The sequence below is a fragment of the Elephas maximus genome, chromosome 9 (genome assembly GCF_024166365.1).
Source record: "Elephas maximus indicus isolate mEleMax1 chromosome 9, mEleMax1 primary haplotype, whole genome shotgun sequence".
Classification (NCBI taxonomy): Eukaryota; Metazoa; Chordata; class Mammalia; order Proboscidea; family Elephantidae; genus Elephas; species Elephas maximus.
This window is the reverse complement of record NC_064827.1, coordinates 4,798,457-4,820,952: the sequence shown is the minus strand read 5'-3', so window position 1 is coordinate 4,820,952 and position 22,496 is coordinate 4,798,457. Positions and strand designations below refer to the sequence as shown.

The 22,496-nt window shown below is 55.9% G+C and overlaps 1 protein-coding gene across 8 annotated transcripts in view; it reads right to left on the bottom strand.

The window, feature by feature from the left end:
- The window catches only part of SARDH (sarcosine dehydrogenase), a 75,866-nt gene that overhangs the window by 45,093 nt on the left and 8,277 nt on the right, over window positions 1-22,496 (bottom strand). For all 8 annotated transcript variants that reach the window (XM_049895959.1, XM_049895963.1, XM_049895965.1 and 5 more), the window contains 8 exons: window positions 18,002-18,125; window positions 17,707-17,807; window positions 11,965-12,069; window positions 10,490-10,619; window positions 7,072-7,158; window positions 6,763-6,853; window positions 3,413-3,554; window positions 1,658-1,741 (listed from right to left, as the gene is read on the bottom strand). In XM_049895959.1, coding sequence (XP_049751916.1) covers window positions 1,658-1,741; window positions 3,413-3,554; window positions 6,763-6,853; window positions 7,072-7,158; window positions 10,490-10,619; window positions 11,965-12,069; window positions 17,707-17,807; window positions 18,002-18,125 — 864 coding nt within the window. The remainder of the gene's footprint in view (window positions 1-1,657; window positions 1,742-3,412; window positions 3,555-6,762; window positions 6,854-7,071; window positions 7,159-10,489; window positions 10,620-11,964; window positions 12,070-17,706; window positions 17,808-18,001; window positions 18,126-22,496) is intronic.

Sequence of the window (22,496 nt, the reverse complement as noted above, 5' to 3'; positions counted from 1 at the left end):
CCTGTGAGCCTCAACGCCTTACGAGGGAGCGCCTTTCTACAGTGGAGAAACCAGGCAAAGAGGCGCACTTTGCCAAGGTCATGGCAGAACTGACAGGCTGGGGGGAACCTGGGCTACAGGCAGGCTCCAGGACTGGCTTGTTCACCCCATCCGACTCTGCCTCTCCCAGAGCCCCCTCCAGCGGCCCTCTGTGGAGGCCCTACTCATGTGGACAAAGCCCCCTCTCCCTTCAGATGTGCACACCATGAAGAGGTGTGAGCAAGCCCCTCAGTTCTCACCTCCTTGCAAGCTGCTGCCCACTCCCCAAGTCTCACGTCCTTTACCAGCCCCCCTCTCACAGATAAGAGTCTAGTAGGGGGTGACGCCCAAGCCCAACTCAATCCCTGGAGTCCAAGGAGGGTCCTTCACGGGGGTTCCTGCAAGCAGTGGTCTCCATGGGCCCCAGCAGCCCAGCAGGGACATTCCACCCCCTGTGGCCTGGGCCAGGGTCAGGGGCTTGGGGGTCTGTTCACCCAGGCTCCTGGGCTGACTCCTAGAAGTGTTCCCGGGTGGGGGATGCAAAGCCTGCCCATCTGGGGACGGGGGGGGTGTGTTCCAGCCTCCACCCCAGTCTCTCTCCATCCCCACCAATGCCAAGGGGGCTGCTTCTGGGGTCAGAGCCCACTGGAGGGGGGGTGTCATGCAGGGGTCACTGCCAGGCTGGGGTCTCGTCACTACTGCCCAGCATCCTCTCTTGGCCTCTGGGCCCTCAGCCTGCGGGGTGGTGGCCCCAGGCATCTCTCCCTTCTCCTGGTGGATATGCAGGGTTTTCCCACATGTGGTACCCCTCATGACACAGGAGACTCTGCTCTTGGGCGGGGGGGATGGGTCCATATTAGGGGCCAGGAGGCTGTGGATGACAGGAGCTACTGGGCCGGGAGCAGCTTTGGCTCCGGTCTTGCCCACTGAGGCCCTGGTACTCAGGTGACTGGGGGTTGCCATGGTGATGAAAGCTGGGCTGAACTGGAAGGAGAGGGAAGGCTGTGATTTGTACAAATCTGGATCGAATCCTACCCCCAGTGGGTCTTAAAGCATCACACCACTGGCCACCCAGGCCTCCTTGTCTTACAGGCGGGCTGGTGGGACGGTTCCCAAAGGCTCTGCTCATGGGGGAGCCAGGAGCTGCTGAAGGGCACCCAGGGGCCAGGTGCTGCGAAATCTCATTTATAAACCCAACACCCTGTGCTGCAATTTTGTGCCCAATCTGATGTTCCCTCAAACAAACATAAACTCCCTGTGGCCAAAAACATAAGAGCAAAATTGTGGGGAAGCTGTTAATTTCTTGCACACATGGGGGTGTCTACACTTCTTCCCATTGTGTGCTCCAGGTTTCTGATGCTCCGCCCTGACCCGGGCTGTGGAGGGATCGTTGTGGGGGAGGGTGGCACCTATGGAGGCACATCGCGCACTCTCGGGCAGATGGCAGGGGAGTGCCACTCATCATTACAAACCCACCAGCCCGTACCCAGGATCCGATGGGATCTGGATGGGCTCGCTCCAGGACAGCAGGAGGGGTGGGAAGGTGGTGGGACAGGGATGAGGGGCTGGGGCAAGGCAGGCCCCCATGCCAGCCAACAGTCTCTCCCGAAGGCCAGGCTGCAGGTAGTAGTCTACTTACCGGGGCCGCCCCGCAGGGGCTGAACCATCCCGGTCGCTCCCAGCCATGCCGTTCCTGGAACACACAGCCTTGCCCCAGGAGCTCCTGGCGGAGGAGGGAGAACAGGCGCCCTTTGCTCCAGCCGGCAGCCACCACTGGGCCCCAGAACACCCCATGTGGGGCAGAGAGCAGCTTCAGGGGCCCATAACCAACTCCACCACGTTACACCTGAAGCAACGAGGGCCAGGAGGCCCTCGAACTTAGAACCAGGGCCCAGAATCTGGGTCTCCCTAGGCTCAACACCACACTGCCTCTCTCCAAGAGGCCCCACCCAAGGGTGCAAGGGCCCTGTGCCCTCCAGCCAACCCCATCTGAAGGCAACACTGTTTGGGGCTTCAGTGATGGGTGTTGTCAGCCAGCACAGCTGTTGGCCCAGACCCCCGGGAAGGGGGTGCCAAGGTTACACTGCCACTTAGTGACCCTCAATACGTCCCCTCTGGAGGTCAGTGATTCCGAGGGGGTCCAATGAAGGGTGTGACCACCTCCCACCCCAGAGAGTGATGTAGAGACATGTCCAGTGCCTTCTGAGAAGGGGAATATTGGCGCCAGATCCCACCCAATGGGGCAGGCTCCTCTATTTAAAAGAAACAAAATTGAAGTGGTGGCCAAGTATTCCAGAAGGGTGCCCAGAGGAAGAGGGGTGGCCATGGAGCTGGGATCTCCCCACTACGGAGGCACTGCAGCCCTGGCGTGTCCCATCCGGGTACACCTGGCACAGATGACAATGCCTTGCGCTTGCATGCCGACTCGCCCACTATTGCACCCGGGGGCTGTTGAGCTCTCAGGACTGGTGAGAGGCAACTGAGGGCACCCGGGCAGGCAGGGAGACACTGGTCCTCGGGTGGCCTCAGACCATAGCTGGTCCACCAGGCTAGGCCAGCGGCCAGAGCCTGAAGGTGCAGGTGGTCTAGGGACTGACCACTGAAGGTTTTGGGCCTCCTCCCTCAGGTCCAGGTGCTGGATTGCCAGAAGGAGGAGGTCCCTCCTCCAGCTTAAATGCCTGCCCACTGCCTCCCCCCGCCTCCATCCCTCTCTTAGCACCTCCTAGGAGTTGAGCTCCGTGCTAAACGCTAAGGAACCAGAATGACAGGACACAGGCCCTGCCCCTGAGATGCCTGCAGACCAAGAACATGGCAGGGCGAAACGGAGGCATGGGCCATAGGTGGGAGCTCAGGGAAGGAGCACCTACCTGGGTGGCTGTGCAAGGGCAGACCCCAGAGAAGGGCACCTGACAGTGGGTTTCACTGTATGAGTAGAATCTCTCCAGGTGGGGAGGAAATTCCAGTTAGGCTCTCGAGCAGGAGCCCATCTCCCCAGCATGTTGCTGACCGGCTGTCCCCTCCTCTGATCCGATCATACACACCTGTTCCTGCACCTGCCCCCAGAACTGCCTCACAGCATGTCTCCCAGAGTACAGGTGTGTCCTTGCTCATTTTCTGTCTCCTCCACTGGAACGTAAGCCCCTTGGTGCGAGCCGTTTCCAAGTTATTCAGCAACACATCCCCAGCCCTGGGCATGGCACCTGGTCCATCAGTAAGTATCCGGGAACAGACGAGGCCCTCATCGCCTCACCTGCCCTGCAGCCAAGGTGTGACGTGCACTGCTGTCTCCCCAACACCCTGAGGAGGTCTCGAGACAGCCTGGGATGCCTCTCCTGCCTGGGGAGCTTCTACTCATACCATGAAGCCCACCACAGCCCGCCGCTCAGGGGTGTACCTCATGCAGGGGGCCTCTGCGCATGTTGCGCCCAGCCAGGGGCTCGTCGTGGGGGAAGACAACGGAGTAGTTCTTGGCGTAGGACTCGTGGCTGCGCTCACGGATCCAGTGGCGGTGGTCAGTGAGTGAGTGATGGAAGCGCCTGTGCAGACGGAGGGGCAGGTCACTGCCTTGGGACGGCATCAGGAGGCGCTGACCGGACCCCGCCAGAACTGGACCCCTGACTCCTCCACCAGAGTCCTGTGCTCGGGCATCCGCTCACCACCTCGGGGAGCTCAGCCCCACCCCTGCAGCCCCCACACGGGGGAACACCAAGGGGCACTGCGGCAGGTGGCCAGGCCGGGACAGGCTCTCTCCACGCTGCCCTTTGCTGCCCAGGTTTGAGCACTGCATCTTCCTGGGCCCCTCCCGCCACCCAGCCCTGAGCGGACCCCTGTGAGGGGCTCAGAATCAAAACCACCTGGTCAAAGTTCTCATCGAGGGTCTTGAAAACTTGGGGTCAGCGGATATGCCAGCAAGGAGCCCCTCCCACCTGCCTGACTGGAGGAAGGGGGCAGAGACCATGGCTCAGCAGCTGGGTCCCCTCTGGGCTCTGCGGCTCTGAAGGTGATGGTCTCCGGACCAGGCCAGGTGCCTAGCAAGGCAGCAGAGGCTCTGGAGACAGCTGGGGAGTCCAGACCCCCTCGGCAGCGCTCCTGGCCCCAGGCCTGGATGTATGACTGACAACTGTGGGTCTGTGCCCTCTCCTGAGTGGGGGCAGTGTGTGGCCAGCCACCACACCCCATTGGTAGTGACTCACCCGGGGGCACAGTGACTCAGTCTAACACGTCTCCTCCTTCCCCACTCTGTCTCCTCTGTGGGTCTGGGTCTCCCTGGTCACCCTTGTTCAGGCACAGGGGGCAGGACACTGAGTCAGTGTGGGTGGTGTCAGGTGGGCTAGGCGGGTGCAGGAGCCCACACCAGTGACTACTCCGGCTGGAGCCTCATTCTTGGTGCTCTCTTGGGTGCAGCTGGCTCGTCTAAGGGCTGTGGCTCAATGGGTCCTGGGCCAGGAGTGGGGGTGGATGCTGCCCCACCTGCCTCATGGGGCCCAGGGCTCTCAGGAATCCCTGTGACCCCAAGGTCGCAGTCAGGTCCTGGGGCAGAGCAGAAGCGGGCAGCCCCAGCCAGCCCTCATGCCCCAAATCACCCTTCCTAATACATATACATATACAAGGAAGAGGCCAATGGAGAAGGGACAGGCCTGTCCCCAACTGAGCAGGGGCTTTGAAGGTGGCCTTGGCGTCCCTCACCCCTGCAGCCCACGAGTTAGCCTCACGCCCAATGAACATGGGCTGCACTGCCCCAGCACCTCCCTCCCTCCAAGGCCTCCCACAGCCCAGGCACACACAGCCTATTGCCCCATTCTTCAGCTGAGCACAGTGAGGCGAGGGAAGCTGCAGAGTGGCCCCTGCAGGTCTGACTCCAGAGCGGAAGCTCCTAGCCCAGGGAGGTGGCCACAGAGGTCAGGCCCTCGAGTGGGAGGCAGTGCTGCCCCGGTTTCGCTCTCTCCAGGGCTGGGTGACTTCCCTCTGGGCGCCTTATTATGCTGTTTGCCTACAGAGGGCTTGGACTCATCCCCAAGGTCCCCTCTGCAGCTTCAGCATTTCTGAAACATTGCTCTCCCCAGAGAGCTCTTGGGTGTAGTCCCAGGTACCATGTGAGACTGGGGTGGGGGCTGGGGTCTCTGTGTCTGTCTGCTCGTCTGACTCTGTGGGGACCAGACAAGACCCCTCAGCGGGGCCCTTCCTCCTGAATCTCAGTAGGCCAGGGAAGGGGAGGTTAGAGGTTAGCAGAGGAACGGAGAGTGGGGGCGACAAGGGCCCCGCTGAGCTGAAACAGCACCTTTCCACCCCCCACCTCTGGACCTGCTGAGCAGTGGGGTCTCAGGTGGCTCCAGGAGGCTGTGTGCTGGATGCAGTGACGGGGCAGGAGCTAACAGGCTGCAGCAGCAGGCCTCCTCCAAGCTGACCTGCCTGGACTACCGTCAGCAGGGAACACGGTTGAGGCCCCAGACACAGGAGCCCAGGACCACGGGCCAGGGAAGAACACCCTGGTCCTGCCACAGCCCCTACCTGGTCACAGGCACATCTAGACCTCCCTCTCCACATCTGCGGGGAGGGCAGGTGGGGATGCAGATTGTAAAGATATTTCCTTGGGCGGTCACAGATTTTAACAGCTTCTAACATGGCCCCAGGGTGGGGGCCGCGGGAGCCGCGAGGAGTCTGTCCAACCCCCGACAAGGCCCTCGGAGGGTTGTTTTCCTTGTTCCTTGGTGTTTCCCAAGTGTTGAGGCCACGTCTTCTGTGGCTGCCCACCGGACAAGGTGTCTCAGTGCTGCACGCCCCTTTCAGTGGCTGTTCCCATGGGGGCTGGAGGCGTATCAAAAAGGTTTGCAGCCACCACTGGCCTTCTCCGAGATTCTTCAATGTCATTTTACAGATAGGGAAACTGAGGCCCAGGAGTGTGCTGCCAGTTTGGAACAGAACCTCTGCTTTCACGAACCCCCAAGCCTAACCAAACACACACATACCCTGCAGTAGTCTTGGGGTTAGAGGGTGAGGTGAGAGCCGTGCTTATCCAAGGAGACAAATACTCAATGCTCTGAGAGACCTGACGCAGACTAGGAGGTCTGGGCCGTGAGAGGTGGGCAGGAATTAGCCCTGTGGAGAGGTGTGGAAACAGCATCCCACAGAGAGACCAGCATGTGAGAAGCCCTGAAGTAGGAAGGCGCTCACCCCTTCAAGGAACCTGTAGATGCTGCAGAAGCAGCTCTGGCCTGACTTGAGGCCCAGAACCGCACACTCGAGCCCCCAGGGAAGAGGAGAGGTGAGGAGCCCCCTCCCGCCTGGGCCCCTGTGTCTCCGTGCCATGCTTGCAGAAGACAGGCTGCGAGAGGCCCCCAGCTCGGCCATCAGCATGCCTGCCTGGGCTGAAGCTCAGTACATCGTGTGCGGACCTACACGAACCTACTCCCACAGCCCTTTGCGGTCCAGACTGTTACAGGTGAGGACTTGCTCTGTATTGGATCCGACTTATTCCAGCCGCCCTGTCAGCAAGCAATGGAAGGGGGCTGCCCCCCAGGCTGCAAGCCTGAGCTCCCAACCTCTGTGCACACTAATTACCCCAGCACAGCCGGCCCCCTCCCACCTCTGGGCCTCAGTTTCCTCATTTGATCCTGGAAACTGTAAAGGGCCATGACCTGCAAGCCCAGGTGCCCTCCACCCTGCCTGGCTGGGGGCCCCACTCCAGGCCCTGGCTAGCCGACAGCCACCCGCCACAGGAGGACAGTGGCCCCTGCGGGCACTCACCTGATGTCATAGCCATACATGTCCTTCTCTGGGCGCCCGTGGATGATCCAGTGGGCCAGCTCCTGCCCGCAGCCACCACCCAGCATCATTCCTGGCAGGAGTGGAGCCACAGTCTCCAGTCTGCCCCAAAGCCACCTTGCCCAGTTCCAAGCTCCCTCCCCACGGCCCTGGGCAGCACCCTCCCCAAGCCCAGAGCCTAGCACCTGGGACCACACAACTCCCACTGGCTGCCCAACTCTCCTCTCTCAACTGCCAGGGCCCGAGGGCCCTCCTTCCTGGTGAACTGCGTGGGCAGCTGTCTGCACCCACCTGCGCTGTTGAAGCCACAGCCAAGGAAGAATCCACGGAGTTCAGGTGCCTCCCCCAACAGGGGCTTGTGGTCAGGCGTGAAGGATTCTGGAAGGGAGGGGTGCCTGGTGTTCTCTTCCATCTGGGGGTCTCCCGCTGGGGTGGGGGTCTCCCCAAAGGGGGCAGTAATCAGGGAAGGGATCTGTAGGTACCTCCTTCACCCAGACTCTGCTAGTCCTTCAAAGCCCAGCCCCAGTGCCACCTCCTCCAGGGAGCTACCCTGATTGCTCTGCCCATATCCAACTGTCAGACCTACCCTCCTGTGGCTGGCCAGGCTCTGTCCCACAGGGTCCAGTTTGTCTCATGGCTATCACTATCTTTCTGCCATAAAGGGGCCTTTCCCCATCCCCTGCCCAGTGCCGAGGCCTCCTGGTCACTGCACCATTGACCTTTTTGGTCTTGGCTGGTGATTCATCACTCTCATCCTTTGGACCAAGAGACCATGAGGACAGAGCCTGGGCTGGGTTCACTGCCATGTCCCAAGGCCTAGCCCAGGCCCAGTACAGAGTAGGTGCTTAATAAGTGCTAGTAGAGTGAATGAATGACCATAGCTCTTTGAGAGAGAGTACTAAGTGTCCTGTTCTGTCTGCTGCCTGCTTGCCTCAGGGTGAGGCCAGAGTATGTGGCAGGTGAGCCCATAATGGTAAAGAGCATGAACTTTGAAGCCAGGGTCCTGGGTTTGAATCCTGACTTTGACCCTTACTAGCTGTGTGACCCAAGGCAGGGTCTCTCTGAGCCTTAGTCTCCTCACCTGTAAAATCTGGGTGATGTATTTATTCCACAGGATTGTGAGTTAGTCAGTCTACAAATATTTGTAACACATCTATCTTGTGCCAGGCCTGGGCCTCATCCCTGGGAAGGCTGCTGTGACCAGACAAATCCAACCCCTTGGGGAGCTCACAGAGAGGAGGGAGACAGAGCACATATGCAAATAAATAAGAATTTCCAGTAATGAAAATAGGATTGGACAATGGGATTGAGGGTAACCTAGGGCCCGGCTTCCTTAGGACCCTCTGAGGGTCAGCATCTGAGCTGAGGGCGGCCAGCCATGGGGGCCCAGGGGAACAGAGCTCCCAGCCGCGAAGTGGGAAGGGGGTGCCAGTCTGGGGGAGTGCTCAGATGCAAGGTCAGGTCTTGGGTGCTTTTCCAGGTGGGTAGAGGGTGTGATTAAGGCAGGGGGCCCCTGGGCTGCTGTGTAGGGCTGGGCCGTAAGGGGCAGGAGAGCAGGCAGGAGGCCCGAGCTGGCCTCATGGGGGGCAAGAGACCTGGGCAGCTCAGAGAAGGAAGGGTGGCCGGACGGCAACAAGAGGTGGGCTGGGGCCGAGTGTGGGGAGCTGGGTCCATTCCTAGGTCAGGGAAGGAAGTGTGTTCTGAACAGCCTCACAGAGAACCTGACAGAGCTAGCGGAGGGGATGTGAGGGGGACAACGGTCTCTTGGATGTTTAAAGCAACAACTCAAGGCTGAGCCGCATGAGGACATCTAGGGGCTCCGGGCGGTGCTGGGGGGTCAGGGCTGGGCTGGTCCCCACCGCTGTGCTGACCCCCAGGCCTGGCAGGAGTGCTCCTTGCCTGTGCTGATGACACATGTCCCCCTCCCCCAAGTCGGTGGCTGGACCTTTTCTGGAGGCCCAGGGACAGGACCACACATGGCTTCTCCAGCAGGAGAAAAGCCAGTTCCCACCTGGGACTGCCACCACAGCTGGGACACCAGAAACAGAAAGTCCTCACACAAACCTCCCCGACACGGGGCTTCAAGTTGAGCGAAGCCTAGCATCTAATTAAAACGAGAGGCCCCCTGGGCTGTTGGTGCCCCCAGGAGCTATTTTAGGCCTAGAGCGTCTCACTGCCAAGGCCCACACAGCCGGGCACGTGGCGGGGGTGGGGGGGCAGTGTGAGTCATCAGCTATCACTGGCTCTGCGCCTGTTCCCAGCTGGTTCTCCTGGGGAGCCAAACCCATCACAGCAGCCTGTGGCCGTGCGTGGACGCCAGTGGGATGGGGAAGCTCCCACACCCTCCCGGCTCAGCCTCTGGGCATGAGGACCCTCCCCTCCCGCAGCCTGGCCCTGCCACTACCTCCTGGGGGGGCCTGAGGAAGTCATGTCGCCTCCCTGGCCACTCTCTGTCCCCTGACAGTCGTGAGAGTCTCCGTGCCTTGCTGGGCACAGCCTGGCACCCTCCTGTGGCCTCTCATTGCCCCCAGCCCCTGCGAGCAGTGGTCTGTTACCCACCTGACAGGTGAGGGCACCGGGGTGCAAAGGGGTCATGGCTTGGGCAGCTCAGCGGCACAGCCCACCCAGCTGCAACCCGGAGCGCTGGACACCAAGTTCCTTTTCTGGGAAGTGCTATATCTTCCCACTCACCATCTCGTGTTTCCTTGAGGGGTAAGGAGGCCCGTGGGCCAGGAGGGAGGGAGGGATCTGGTGACTCTGCTGGGACCACAAGGGAGTGGCAAGTCTCTGCCTGCACACGTGTACAAGTGCTGCTGCTCCTGCCCGCAACACGTGTCCCTACAGCCTGGACGCTCATCCCACAGCCCCGTACACGTGTACCCGCAGTCAAGCCCATGTGTCCCCACAGCCCCTCACGCTTATCCCCACAGCCCAGCACATGCGTCCACATAGCCCAGCACACATGTCCCCACAGCCCAGCACATTTGTCCCCACAGCCCAGCACACACATCCCCACAGCCCAGCACACGCGTCCCCACAGCCCAGTAAATGTATCCCCACAGTCCCACACACTTATCCCCATAGCCCAGCACATGCGTCCCCAGAGCCCAGCACAATCGTCCCCACAGCCCAGCACACATGTGCCCACAGCCCCGCACACTTGTCCCCACAGCCCAGGATGCTTGTCCCCACAGCCCAAGACACTTGTCCCCACAGCCCAGCACACGTGTCCCCACAGCCCAGCACACGTGTCCCCACAGCCCAGGACACGAGTCCACACAGCCCAGCACACGCATCCCCACAGCCCAGCACACGCGTCCCCACAGCCCAGCACACGCGTCCCCACAGCCCAGCACACACTTCCCCACACCCCAGCACACGCGTCCCCACAGCCCAGCACAATCGTCCCCACAGCCCCGCACACTTGTCCCCACAGCCCAGGACACGTGTCCCCACAGTCCCACACACGTGTCCACAACCCTCACCCTTCAGGGCCTCTCATCAGGACGCCTTGCCTGTGCCCCCAGCTGTGCTCCAACAAGCCCTGTGCTCCCCGCTGGAGCCCCCACACACTGCGCTGTGCCCACTAGTCACCCTGGGTCTCCTCCATCAGACTGGAGCCTGGTCCGTGAGTATAATCAGGTACTATGGACAGCAGGGCGCCAAGGACCTATGGAGGCCTTGTCCAGCTCCAGACCCCCGCCCTCACCTGGGCCACAGACCGTGGACTTGACTCCCGTCTTCTCCAGCACTGGGACCCGGTTGATGGCGCCTTCGATGTGCTGAGTGAACACGTCCCAATCCAGGTCAAAGAGGCCGAAGGCAAACTTGTCCGATACCTGTGCGGACAGGGCAGGAATCATGTCCTGTGGCCGCTGGGAAGGGCGGTGACCCTAGAGGACAGCAGCCCAGACCCCTACTCTTGGCCTTGCTTCTGGCCTCCTAGGGGTGGGGACCAGTTGAGCAGAGCCAGGTCTGTCTCGCCCACCGCCAGACCCTCAGTGGGCCCTACCTGCTCCCATCCTGAGTGTACCAGCCCTGTAGCTGCCACCTGCCAGGCCCTGACCACTCAGGCTGCCCCCATCCAGAGTATACTAGCCCTGTAGCTACCACCCACCAAGCCCTGACCGTTCAGCCTTGCTTGTTGCAGCCCCTCTACCCGGCCGCCTGCTTCCCTGCCTCCCTCCATGCATCCTCTCCTGCCCTCGGGCCTCCCATGGTGCCCACATCACCTGGCATAGAATACCTTCCAAAGGCCTCACCAAGGCCCACCAGCTGGCCTGCCTCCCCCAGTGACACACCACGCTGACCTCCATCAGTTCAGTGGGCATGCTAGAGTGGACCTCAGGGCCTCTCCCCTCTGCCCCCCTTTCTAGGTAGCTCCCCACCCAGACCATCCATGGCTGGCTTGTTGCCTCTGTGCAGGTCCCTGTTCAAATGCCACCTCCTCTAGGAAGCCTTCCCTGACTGCCAGTCCCAAGGAAGTCCTTCCACCCCAGCCTCTCTAAGTTTGTCCTCAGCCTGCCAACTTTGTTCAGTGCATGGATCAACACCCAATATCATGTGACATATTTGCTTACTGTATGTCTCCCCACTAATACAGGCATCCTGGGACAGGGGTGGGGGCTCCTGTCACTCCCTCCATTTTCCCAGAAAGTGAAACATTCTCTGTCCCAAGTAGCCACCTAGTCATTGAATTTGTGGACTAAATGCATGAACATAGGGGCGGGGTAGCCACATGCACTCGAGGGGACCGGGGTTGCACTCAAGCCCTGCAGCTACCAGGAGAGCCCCAGGCCTGAGGGAGAGGCTGCTGCAGCTGTGGGGGGTGGGGGTGGTGCTGTCTGTGGATGGGACAATGGACCTAAAGGTTCCCCCATCTTGTAAGGGCACTGTCTTACAGTTTCACAGCCTCTCACTGTTGAGGTCTGAGCCACAGCCCTTCACCTTCCCCAGTTCTGGCTCTTGGTGCTACTCTCTTTGGGGGTCAGTGAAAAATGGGGTTTGGTCCTCGTGGGTCCCAGGGACCTGGCCCTGCTCTTCCTCAGGTGTGGGATAGGAAGTTCAAGTGGGCAGGGGAGTCTGGAAGAGCCTTCTCCACACTGAGACCAGCCCCAGACACCCGCCTCCTGCAATGTAATGCCATCTGGGAGGAAGCCCCCCCGAGGGCCCTCAGCTGCTCACCTCCTCCCAGAAGATGGGGTTGGCCTCGTAGCCGCCCACAGACAATGCATCGCCCTGCAGGCGGAGGTAGACCGAGGCATCGTGGTCACGGACGTTGGGCATGTTCTAAAAGGCGGAGCAGGGGGTCTTCCGGTGAGTAAGGCTAGGTGGGGACCTGGCTCCCTACGCCCCCGGCTGACATGCCCACCGGGGTACACAGGCGGCAGTGGGCCCTCACATCTCCTCTTGTTGTGGTCCCTTGAGGACAGTGCAGGCCAGGGGCTTCCGGTTACAGGCAGCAGAAGGAGCACTCCCATTCAGGTTTCCCTTCCACATAAGATAACAGCCAAGGAGTAAGAAGGAAGTGGGGATGGGTAGAGAGGGACGGCAGGGAAAGGTGTACCCCAAAAAGGTCAGAGAACAGGGAGGAGATGACAGTGGGCATGAGGAAAATCCAACATCCATGGAAGATTCAAGGGGACAAGAAGAGACTTAGCTTGAGTTTGGGGTGGGGAGGATGAGCACATCAAGCCTTTGCCCCCACCCTGATAGAACCCCCAGAGCTGAGCATGCACGGCCCCAGGGCCCTCCTGTGAAGGGGGGCGTGAACACAGGAGGGTTGGCTAAAGACTCTTTGAGCATTGGACCCAGATGCCCTCCATGCCCATGCAGGTACTGTGCTCTGAAGAAGCAGGTCCCGCTTCTTAGGGCACAGGGGTGAGGACTGGGGCTGACACCTACATCCCACCATCCCCACTCAGCAGGAGATGGGGGCTCTTCTCTGAAGACACAGCCTGGTCCCAAGAAGGCTCTAGATGCTAATGTTGGGGTATCTCTCCAGAGTGAAGGCTGCTGCTCAACCCCTTGCAAGAAGCCCTCCGAGAGACTCCCTCCAGCTTCCAATCACTAGAAATTCACTCTCAAAAATGAAACCACAACCAGAACTTCAGAGATATGAGATGATATTGGTTTAAAGGATTAATTTCTTTTATTAGGATCAGCACAAAGCTGGTTCCCATGAGGCGAAGGTTAAAGGTGTCCCAAACGTCCCACTTTTCCAGGCTGCTGTCCCACTCCATCATCTCTGACATCAGCTACCCCCCTCCCCTCAGTACTCTCCCTCCCGTCTTTGGGTTCCCTAATTTGCTGCGTCTCACAGAACTCACAAAACGAACCGTATAAAGGAAATGGCTCACACAGTTGTGGAGGCTGCAAGTCTCAAATTCGTGGGTCAGGTGTAGGCTTCTCCCGACCTATGTGGCTACAGGAGCTGATGAACCCAAACCGGCAGTTCAGGCCACAGGCTGCTGGCTCACAAGGCTTCGGAAGCTTGCGAAGCTGATCACATGATAGGCCACCAGCCCAAGCGGCTGCAAAGGCCATAGAATTCCAAAATTGGCAGGTTAGACAGCAGGCCTCTGGCTCGAGTCCCAAAAACCAGAGGTCAATTGATCATGAACCAGACTCAGGATCCAGATGCAGAGAGAGCCTCACTGGGACACGCATATATCTTAGATGCAGACCACACCCCAGGGAAGGGCATAACTTGAGTAAGAGTGGGGCTGGAGTCATGCCCTCCTGCAAGGCTGTGACCCAAGACATACCCCACACCAGTCCTGCCTCATCAACATGCGGAGGTCAGGATCCACAACACATAAAATGGAAGACAACCACACAACACTGGGAATCGTGGCCTAGCTAAGATGACATGTAACCCCAACCATCATAATTTCCATATACTTTATTTGCATGGTCCCACTCAATCACTGTGCGTGAGTCACAAAAACCACGGCTAGAAGGGCCACATTAAGTAATTAATTCCACCACATGGGTCCAGAAAACAAACTGCTATGAGACAGGAACAGCCCAGGATCAAGAAAAAGCTCTTTAAGGTGGCTATGATAACCCGGATTCAAAGTTCAGCAGAAGGGCTGGATAAGACCAAGACCATCTTTCAGTTGTCAGGCTAAGAAGGATGAGAAAATGGAAATCAGGAGACGAAAAAACAGAAAAGTCACAATATCGACCCTAAAAGTCCAACAGCCACCTGACAAGTGTTCCAGAAAGAGAAAACAGAGAAAATCGGAGAGAGGACAATTTAAAAACAATAATCCAAGAAGATTTCTCAGGCTTGATGAACACAGATTCCTGGATTGAAAGTGCCCACGAGTGCCCACCGAGACCAGTGAAAGGAGGCAGACCTGTGCCACGGACGCCATAAAGCATCAGAGCTTCAGAACAGGCAGGAACAGGAGGGACAAAGCTCAACGCATCGCTGCACTGTGGATGGAATCGTTTCCCCAAAAAGATCTGTTGACTTCCTCACCCCGGTGACATGGCCTTGTTTGGGGAAACAGGTTCTTCTTTGCAGAGGTTATCAGTTATCAGTTAGATTAATGAGGTGACACCAGCGTAGTTGGGTCCTGGTCCTAACCCCTTCTGAGTGGTGTCATAACAAGGGAGTCACACACAGGGGGAAGACAGCACATGAGGGCCTGTCTGCAAACCAAGAAATGCCCAGGGCTACAGAAACTGAAGGAAACAAGGAAGGACCTTCCCCTAGAGCCAACAGACAGCATGGCCCTGCCGACGTCCGGAATTCCAACACCAGCCTCCAGAACTGTGAGGCTTCAGGGCCCAGGTCTGGGGCAGTTGAGACGAAGATGTGCAGGCACGGAGTCTGCCAGCATAGAGTGTCTGCCAGCATACAGCCAGCCCCTAAGGCCCAGGGCCTCCTGATCAGACACGCAGATGGGGTGGGCAGGTGAGCACGCAGCTCAGGGAAGGCCTGGACATCAGCAGCCTCCCAGGACATGGTCCCCAGAGCTCCCCGCTCCAGACCTGCCTGGGCATGAAGAAAGCTGTTCTCTGATCCTCCAAGGGGGGAGGGCAGGTTGGGGTCAGAGGCCCTAGCTCCTGGCCCAGGTTCAGACTGACTGCCCAGCTGCGGCCTCAGAAAGCCCTTTGTTATGGATTAAATTGTATCCTCCAAATTTGTGTTGCAGTCCTAACACCTGTAGCTGTGAATGTGACCTTGTTTGGAAATAGGGTCTTTGAAGGTATTAATGTTAACGTGAAGTCCCACTGGGGCAGGGTGAGTCCTGGTCGCCTCTGAGTGGTGTGCTTATGAAAGAGGAGAAGAGACAGAGAGGCAGACAGAGGGAAGATGGCCGTGTGACAATGGAGTGGTGCTGTAGTACAAGCCAGGGATACCAGGGGCCACCAGAAGCGGGGAGAGACAAGCATCTTCCCCTGGAGCCTCCAGAGAGAGCTCGGCCCTGTAGACGCCCTAAACTCAGCCTTCCAGCCTGCAGAGCTGTGAGAGACCACATTTCTGCTCTCATAAGCCACTGTGCTATGGTAGCCCCAGGGAACTCATACGGCTGGGGTCCCCAAAACTCCTATGTGGTCAATGGGATGGGGGCAGCATGTGACACTTGTCCCCACCCCCAAATCTCCTCTTTCCTCCAACAAAGTTTTGGAGCCCCTGTGGCTAGAGGCCCTCCCCTGTCCTCTAGGGCAGGGTCGAGCCCCCAGCTGCACATGGGATCCCGCTACCTGAAATAATGCCACCCTCAGCTCAGCCCCCACCTCAGAATTCACAGGTCAAACTCCACCCTGCTTCTCCCCAAAAGGGTGCCTAGAAGTTGGGCATGTTGGTGGAATTGGGGGATGGAGAGGCCCTTAATCCTGGTTCTGTGGACACCTTGAAGTCACCCTCCCCACAACCCTGCCTCCATCACAGAACCCCTGCCCTCCTGCCCACCAGGGAGCCCTCTGCAGTCCGAGGGCGACCCCTGGCGGCCATGTGGGGGAGCAGCTTTCCCACAGGGCCAGGCACACAACCGCCTGTGGCAGCAGGACTCCAATGACTGTGGTGGGGCAGAGCAGCCCTCAGTCAGTGCTTGCTAGACTACACTGAGCTCGCTCTATCCACAGGGGATCCCTGTGTCCACAGGAAAGGGCTGCCCAGTACACTCAGGCAGAGGCGGGGGGATCAGGCCCCAGCTCCCACCCCAGCTCCACACTCGTCCACCACTGACCGGAGGGAAACCAGACACATCCAGGGGGGACAGTAGCCTTGAGGGGACAAGGCTCCCAGCATGGTGCTCCAGGCGTCCGGACCCTCTGCTGGGGCCTGCTGACTCCTGACCCCAAACGAAGGAGTCTTGTTTCCCCCTCTATCGCCCCCACCCTCTGGCCCCATCTCTCTGAAGTGCGTGCTGGCGCCTGCCTGCCTGACTGACCCTATGCAGCCCCTTCTCTGCCATCCACTCACCCTCTAGAGCTTTGCCCAGACAGCCACTGGCTATGCAGCTGAGGGGCTCATAGAGCCCCTGCACTCACCTCCTCCGCGCCCTCCTCAGCCTGCTCTGGCATTGCTTATTTACTTGTCTTCACCCACCCCCACAGCTCCAGGAGGGCAAAAACAAGGTTTCTTCCTCTGTTATAGCCCCAGAGGGATGGATGGGGGGGGTGATAAATGGATGGAAGATAGATGTTGGGGTGGATGGATGGATGGTTGGGGACATGGATGGATGGGTGGATGGGTGAGTGAATGGATGGATGAATGGATGGACAGAGAGATGGAGGAATGGATGCATATGGACGGCTGGGAGGGACCAACAGAAGAATGGATGAGTGGATGGGATATGAATGTTTGGATGGATGGATGGTTGGGTGAATGAATGGGTTGGTGAGTGGGTGGGTGGATAGACGGGTGGATGGAGGGATGGAAGATGGATGTTTGGGTGGGTGGATGGATGGATGGATGGATGGATGGATGGATGGATGGATGGATGGATGGATGGATGGATGGATGGGTGGGTGGGTGGGTGGATGCGTGGATGTGTGGCTGGGTTGGTGAGTGGACAGATATATGGATGGGTGGATGGAAAGATGGAGGGATGGGTAGGTGAGTGAGTGGATGATGGATGGACAAATGGACAGACGGATGGAGAAGTGGATGCATACGAAAGGCTGGATGGAGGGAGGGATCAACAGAAAGATGAATGGATCGAAGCATGGCAAGATGGACAAAGCGAAGAAAATAAATGGAGGGATAGAGGCAATGATGGAGGGAGGGATAGGTGGATGGCTGTGTGAAGAGAGGAATCAAGGGAGGGAAGGACAGAGGGATGGAGAAATAAACGGCTGGATAAAGGGATCGATGGGAGCAGGAATGGGTGGATGGGGGAGCCAACGGATGGAGGAGGGAAGAACAGGTGATTGAAAGGAGTGAGAGAGGGAGGAAAGAGGGATGGTCACTGACAAGGTGGCAGGAAGCCACCAGCCACAATCACAGAAGAGAGGAGGTGACTGGGGAGGAAGGAGAGAGGACAGAGGCAGCCCAGGGCCCTGGCCTCCCCGGGCAGAGGCATCTCCAGGGTCCTTGGGGTGGCTCTGAGGGCAGGGAATCAATGCTCCCCAGGATGTCTGGGGTTCCCTGAGACACCAGGGTGCAGACCATGGGAGACCATGAGCCTGGCTGCCAGGCGAGGCAGGCTGGGACCGTGGTTTGGCATCAGGGGGCAGCCATGCCCTAAGGCCAAGAGGGGTGGGCATCAGGGCTCCACCTGTGCTGCCTCATTTACTTCTCAAACCACCTGAGACACCCATTTTGCAGATGAGGCTCGGGCAGTGAGGAGGCCCATAGGGTCACATCCTGTAAGTGGCAGGGCTGGGGGGTCCAGAGCCAGGTCCCACTGCCTGCCCACAGCTGCCTCCCACAGCCTTGCAGGAAGCATTTGGGCCCTCGCTCACCTGGATGCCTTCGATGCGTTCAGTGACAACATAGGCGTGGTGCATGGCCACCAGTGGGACCTTGACTCCAGCCATCCGCCCCACAGCACCGGCCCACACTCCTACAGGCAAACCACATGCCAGTCAGCTACACCACACCTGGTTGGGGCTGGCAGCCAGGTGGCACAGTCAGAGAGAACACCTCTGCAAGCCCATCTGCCCTCGCCCACACCCCTCTGCCACAGAGAGAGGCCTTGCAGAGGCTGGACTAGGTGTAGGTGGCCACTGTTGCCAGGAGAAGCCCCTGCTCTCCCACCTGCACAGTTGACCACGAAGGGCGTCTGGATGGAGCCGTGCTCAGTCTCCACAGCCGCGACCCGCCGCACCCCAAAGTCATCTGTCCGCACCTGGATGCCGGTCACTGGGCAGTTCTCGATGACCTGGGGGTGAGAGAGCTGCTTGCAGCGCCATCTGGGCTCTCGCAGGTGCTGGCCACCCACCTTCACCAGACCGCTACCCTTGGGGTCAAGTGGTACCCCCACATTGACACCATTTGGGGCAGCAGGGTGGCCATGACACTGGAAATGAAATCAAATCCACACATTCATGGACGTGGAAAACTTGCCCCCAAAAGGGGTGTCTCCTTCTCATAAAGTAAAAAAGCAGCCAAGTTTTTTCTTAAAAAGCAAGACTCATTTGACTAATGGAAAGATATTTGTGGTCTTCTGCTTGGTAAAAAAAAAAAAAAGTCACAAAACAATGCACAGTTTGGTTCTAATATGGCTGCTAATGGAAAGGCTGGAGGTTCACGTCCACCCAGAGGTGCCTGGGAAGAAAGGTCTGGTGATCCGCTTCTGAAAAGTCAGCCACTGAAAACCCCATGGAATTTGCAGATGATGTGATGCTATACACAGAAAACCCAAAAGGCTCCACTAGAAAACTCCTGGAACTAAGAGATTCAGCAGAGTGGCAGGATACAAGATAAACATACAAAAGTCAGTTGGATTTCTATACATCAATGAAGAGAAAGATGAAAAAGGAAATCAGGAAAACAATACCATTTATAATATCCCCTAAAAAATAAAATGCTTAGGATGAATCTAACCAGGGATGTAAAAGACCTATACAAAGAAAACTACAAAACACAATTGCAAGAAACCAAATGAGATCTACATAAATGGAAAATCATACAATGCTCATGGATAGGCAGACTCAACATTGTGAAAATGTCAACTCTACCCAAAGCAATCTACAAATACAATGCAATCCTGATCCAAATACCAACAGCATTCTTTATAGAGATGGAAAAATTAATCATGGAAAGGGAAAAGGCCCTTCCATATAAGTAAAGCACTTTCGAAGAAGAAGAATAAAGTAGCAGGACTCACACCACCTGACCTCAGAACCTACTATACAGCTATGGTAGTCAAAACAGCCTGGTACTGGTACGACGACAGATACATTGACCAATGGAACAGAATTGAGAACCCAGATATAAATCCATCCACCTAAGGTTACCTGATCTTCGACAAAGACCCAAAGTCCATCAAATGGGGAAAAGACAGTCTTTTCAACAAATGGAGCTGGCAAAACTGGATATCTACCTGCAAAAAAATGAAACAGGACCCATACCTCACACCATGCACAAAAACTAATTCAAAATGGATCAAAGACCTAAATGTAAAACCAAAAACTATAAAGATCATAGAAGGAAAAAATAGGATCAATGCTAGAGACCCTAATACACAGCATTAACAGGATGCAAACCACAACCAACAACATACAAACTCCAGAAAATAAGATAGATAACCGGGATCTTCTAAAAATTAAACACTTAAGCTCATCCAAAGACTTTGCCAAAAGAGTAAGACTGGGAAAAAATTTTGGCTATGGCAAATCCAACGAAGGTCTAATCTCTAAAATCTACAGGAAAATACACCTCTATAACAAAAAGACAAATAATCCAATTAAAAAATGGGCAAAGGAAATGAACAGACACTTCACCAAAGAAGACATTCGAGGAGCTAATGGACACATAGGGAAATGCTTGCAATCACTAGCCATTACAGAAATGCAAATCAAAACCACAGTGAGATACCATCTCACCCCAGCATTACTGGAACGAATTAAAAAAAAACAGAAAATAACAAATGTTGGAGAGGCTGCGGGGAGATTGGACTCTTACGCACTGCTGGTGGGAATGCAAAACGATACAACCATTTTGGAAAACGATATGGCGCTTCCTTAGAACTAGCTAGAAATAGAAATATGATCCAGTAATCCCACTCCTAGGAATAGATCCTAGAGAAGTAAGAGCTGTCAGACGGACCAACATATACACACCCATGTTCACTGCAGCATTGTTCACAATAGCAAAAAGATGGAAACAGCCTAGATGCCTATCAGCAGATGAATGGATAAATAAACTATGGTACACACACACATTGGAGTACTATGCAAAGATAAAGAACAATGATGAATCTGTGAAGTATCTCGTAATGGATGAATCTGGAGGGCATTATGCCGAGCAAAATAAGTCAATCATGAAAGGACAAATATTGTATGAGGCCACTACTATAAAAACTCACAAAAAGGTTCACACACAAAAAGAAACAATCTTTGATGGTTACAAGGGAGGAGGGGTGGGGATGGAAAAACACTAAATAGACAGCAGATGAGTGGTAACTTTTGTAAAGGGTAAGACAGTACACAATACTGGGGAAGCCAGTACAGCTTGTCCAAGGCAAGGTCATGGAAGCTCCATAGACACATCCAGACTCCCTGAGGGATCGAGTTACTGCGCTGAGAGCTGTGGAGATCATGGTCTCAGGGAACATCTAGCTCAGTAGACAGAAACTTTATATAAACATATAGCTCAATGGATATAAACTTTATAAACTGAACATATAGCTCAATAGATATAAACTTTGTAAACTGTGTCATAGTTTATAAACTATGGCACAGTTTATAAAGAAAACGTTCTACATTCTACTTTGGTGAGTAGCGTCTGGGGTCTTAAAAGCCTGTGAGCAGCCATCTAGGCTATTCCACTGGTCTCACCCTGTCAGGAGTGAGAGTGAAGAAAAGTAAAGGCGCAAGGGGAAGATTAGTCCAAAGGACTAATGGACCACAACTGCCAGAGCCTTCACCAGACTGAGTCGAGCGCAACTAGATGATGCCTGGCTACCAACACCAACTGCTCTGACAGGGATCACAATAGAGGGTCCCACACAGAGCTGGAAAAAAATGTAGAACAAAATTCTAACTCACAAAAGAAGACCAGACTTACTGGCCTGACACAGACTGGAGAAACCCCAAGAGTATGGCCCCCAGACACCCTTTCAGCTCAGTAATGAAGTCACTCCTGAGGTTCACTCTTCAGCCAAAGATTAGACAGGCCCATAAAACAAAATGAGACTGAACGGGCACACCAGCCCAGGGGCAAGGACTAGAAGGCAGGAGGGGACACAAAACCTGGTAATAGGGAACGCAAGGTTGAGAAGGGAGAGTGTTGACATGTCGTGGGGTTGGTAACCAATGTCACGTATACTAATTGTTTAATGAGAAGCTAACTTGTTCTATAAACCTTCGTCTAAAGTACAATAAGGAAAAAAAACAGCTATTATAGATATAGGTGTCTTTTTAAGAATTTGGATTTCAATACTACATATTAAAATGATCTCAATGAATGCTTTGCTGTGCTTAAAAATCAAGATGGTGCCTGTTGTAAAGTGAATTGTGCCCCCCCCAAAATATGTACTGTAAATCCTAGCCTCTCTGCCTGTGGTTATAATCCCATTTGAGAATGGGTTTTCTTTGTTATTTTAATGGGGCAGGATCAGTGTCAGGTGTATCTCGAATCAATTTCTTTTGAGATATAAAAGAGAGTAAACAAGCCAGACATGGCGTACAACAGATGCCAAAACACGTGAAGATCTCCCAGGAACCAGGACACAGAAGTTGAAGAGACAGGGCCTTCCCTCAGGGTTGACAGAGACAGAAAGCCTTCCCCTAGTGGCGGCACCCTGAATTTGGACTAGCCTCCGAAATCATGAGAAAATAAACTTCCGTTTGTTAAAGCTAAAAAAGAAAGAAAGAAAACCCCATGGATCACAGCTCTCCCTCTGACACACACGGCGTTGCCACGAGTCAGAGTTGACGGCAATTGGTGTCTATATACATTTATATGTACCTATGTAAAGATGTCACCCTGAAGACTAAGGTGCGCCTGACCCAAGCCATGGTATTTTCAATCGCATCATACGCATGTGAAAGCTGGACAGTGAATAAGGAAGACCGAAGAAGAGTTGACGCCTTTGAATTGTGGCATTGGCGAAGAATATTGAATATACCGTGGACTGCCAAAAGGACGAACGAGTCTGTCTTAGAACTACAACCAGAATGCTCCTTAGAAGCAAGGATGGCGAGACTGCATCTTATATACTTTGGACATGTTGTCAGGAAGGATCAGTCCCTGGAGAAAGACGTCACGCTTGGCAGAGTACAGGGTCAGCGGAAAAGAGGAAGACCCTCAACGAGGTGGACTGACACAGTGGCTGCAACAGTGAGCTCAAGCATAGCAACAACTATGAGGATGGCACAGGACCGGGCAGTGTTTCGTTCTGTTGTGCACAGGGTCACTATGAGTCGGAACCGACTCAATGGCACCTAACAACAACAAATGCATAAGAAGCCCTGTTGGCGCGGTGGTTTAAGCGATTGGCTACTAACCAGAAGTCCAGCGGCTCCTCGGGAGAAAGATGTGGCAGCAGCTTCGGTAAAGATCACAGCCTTGGAAACCCTGTGGGGTC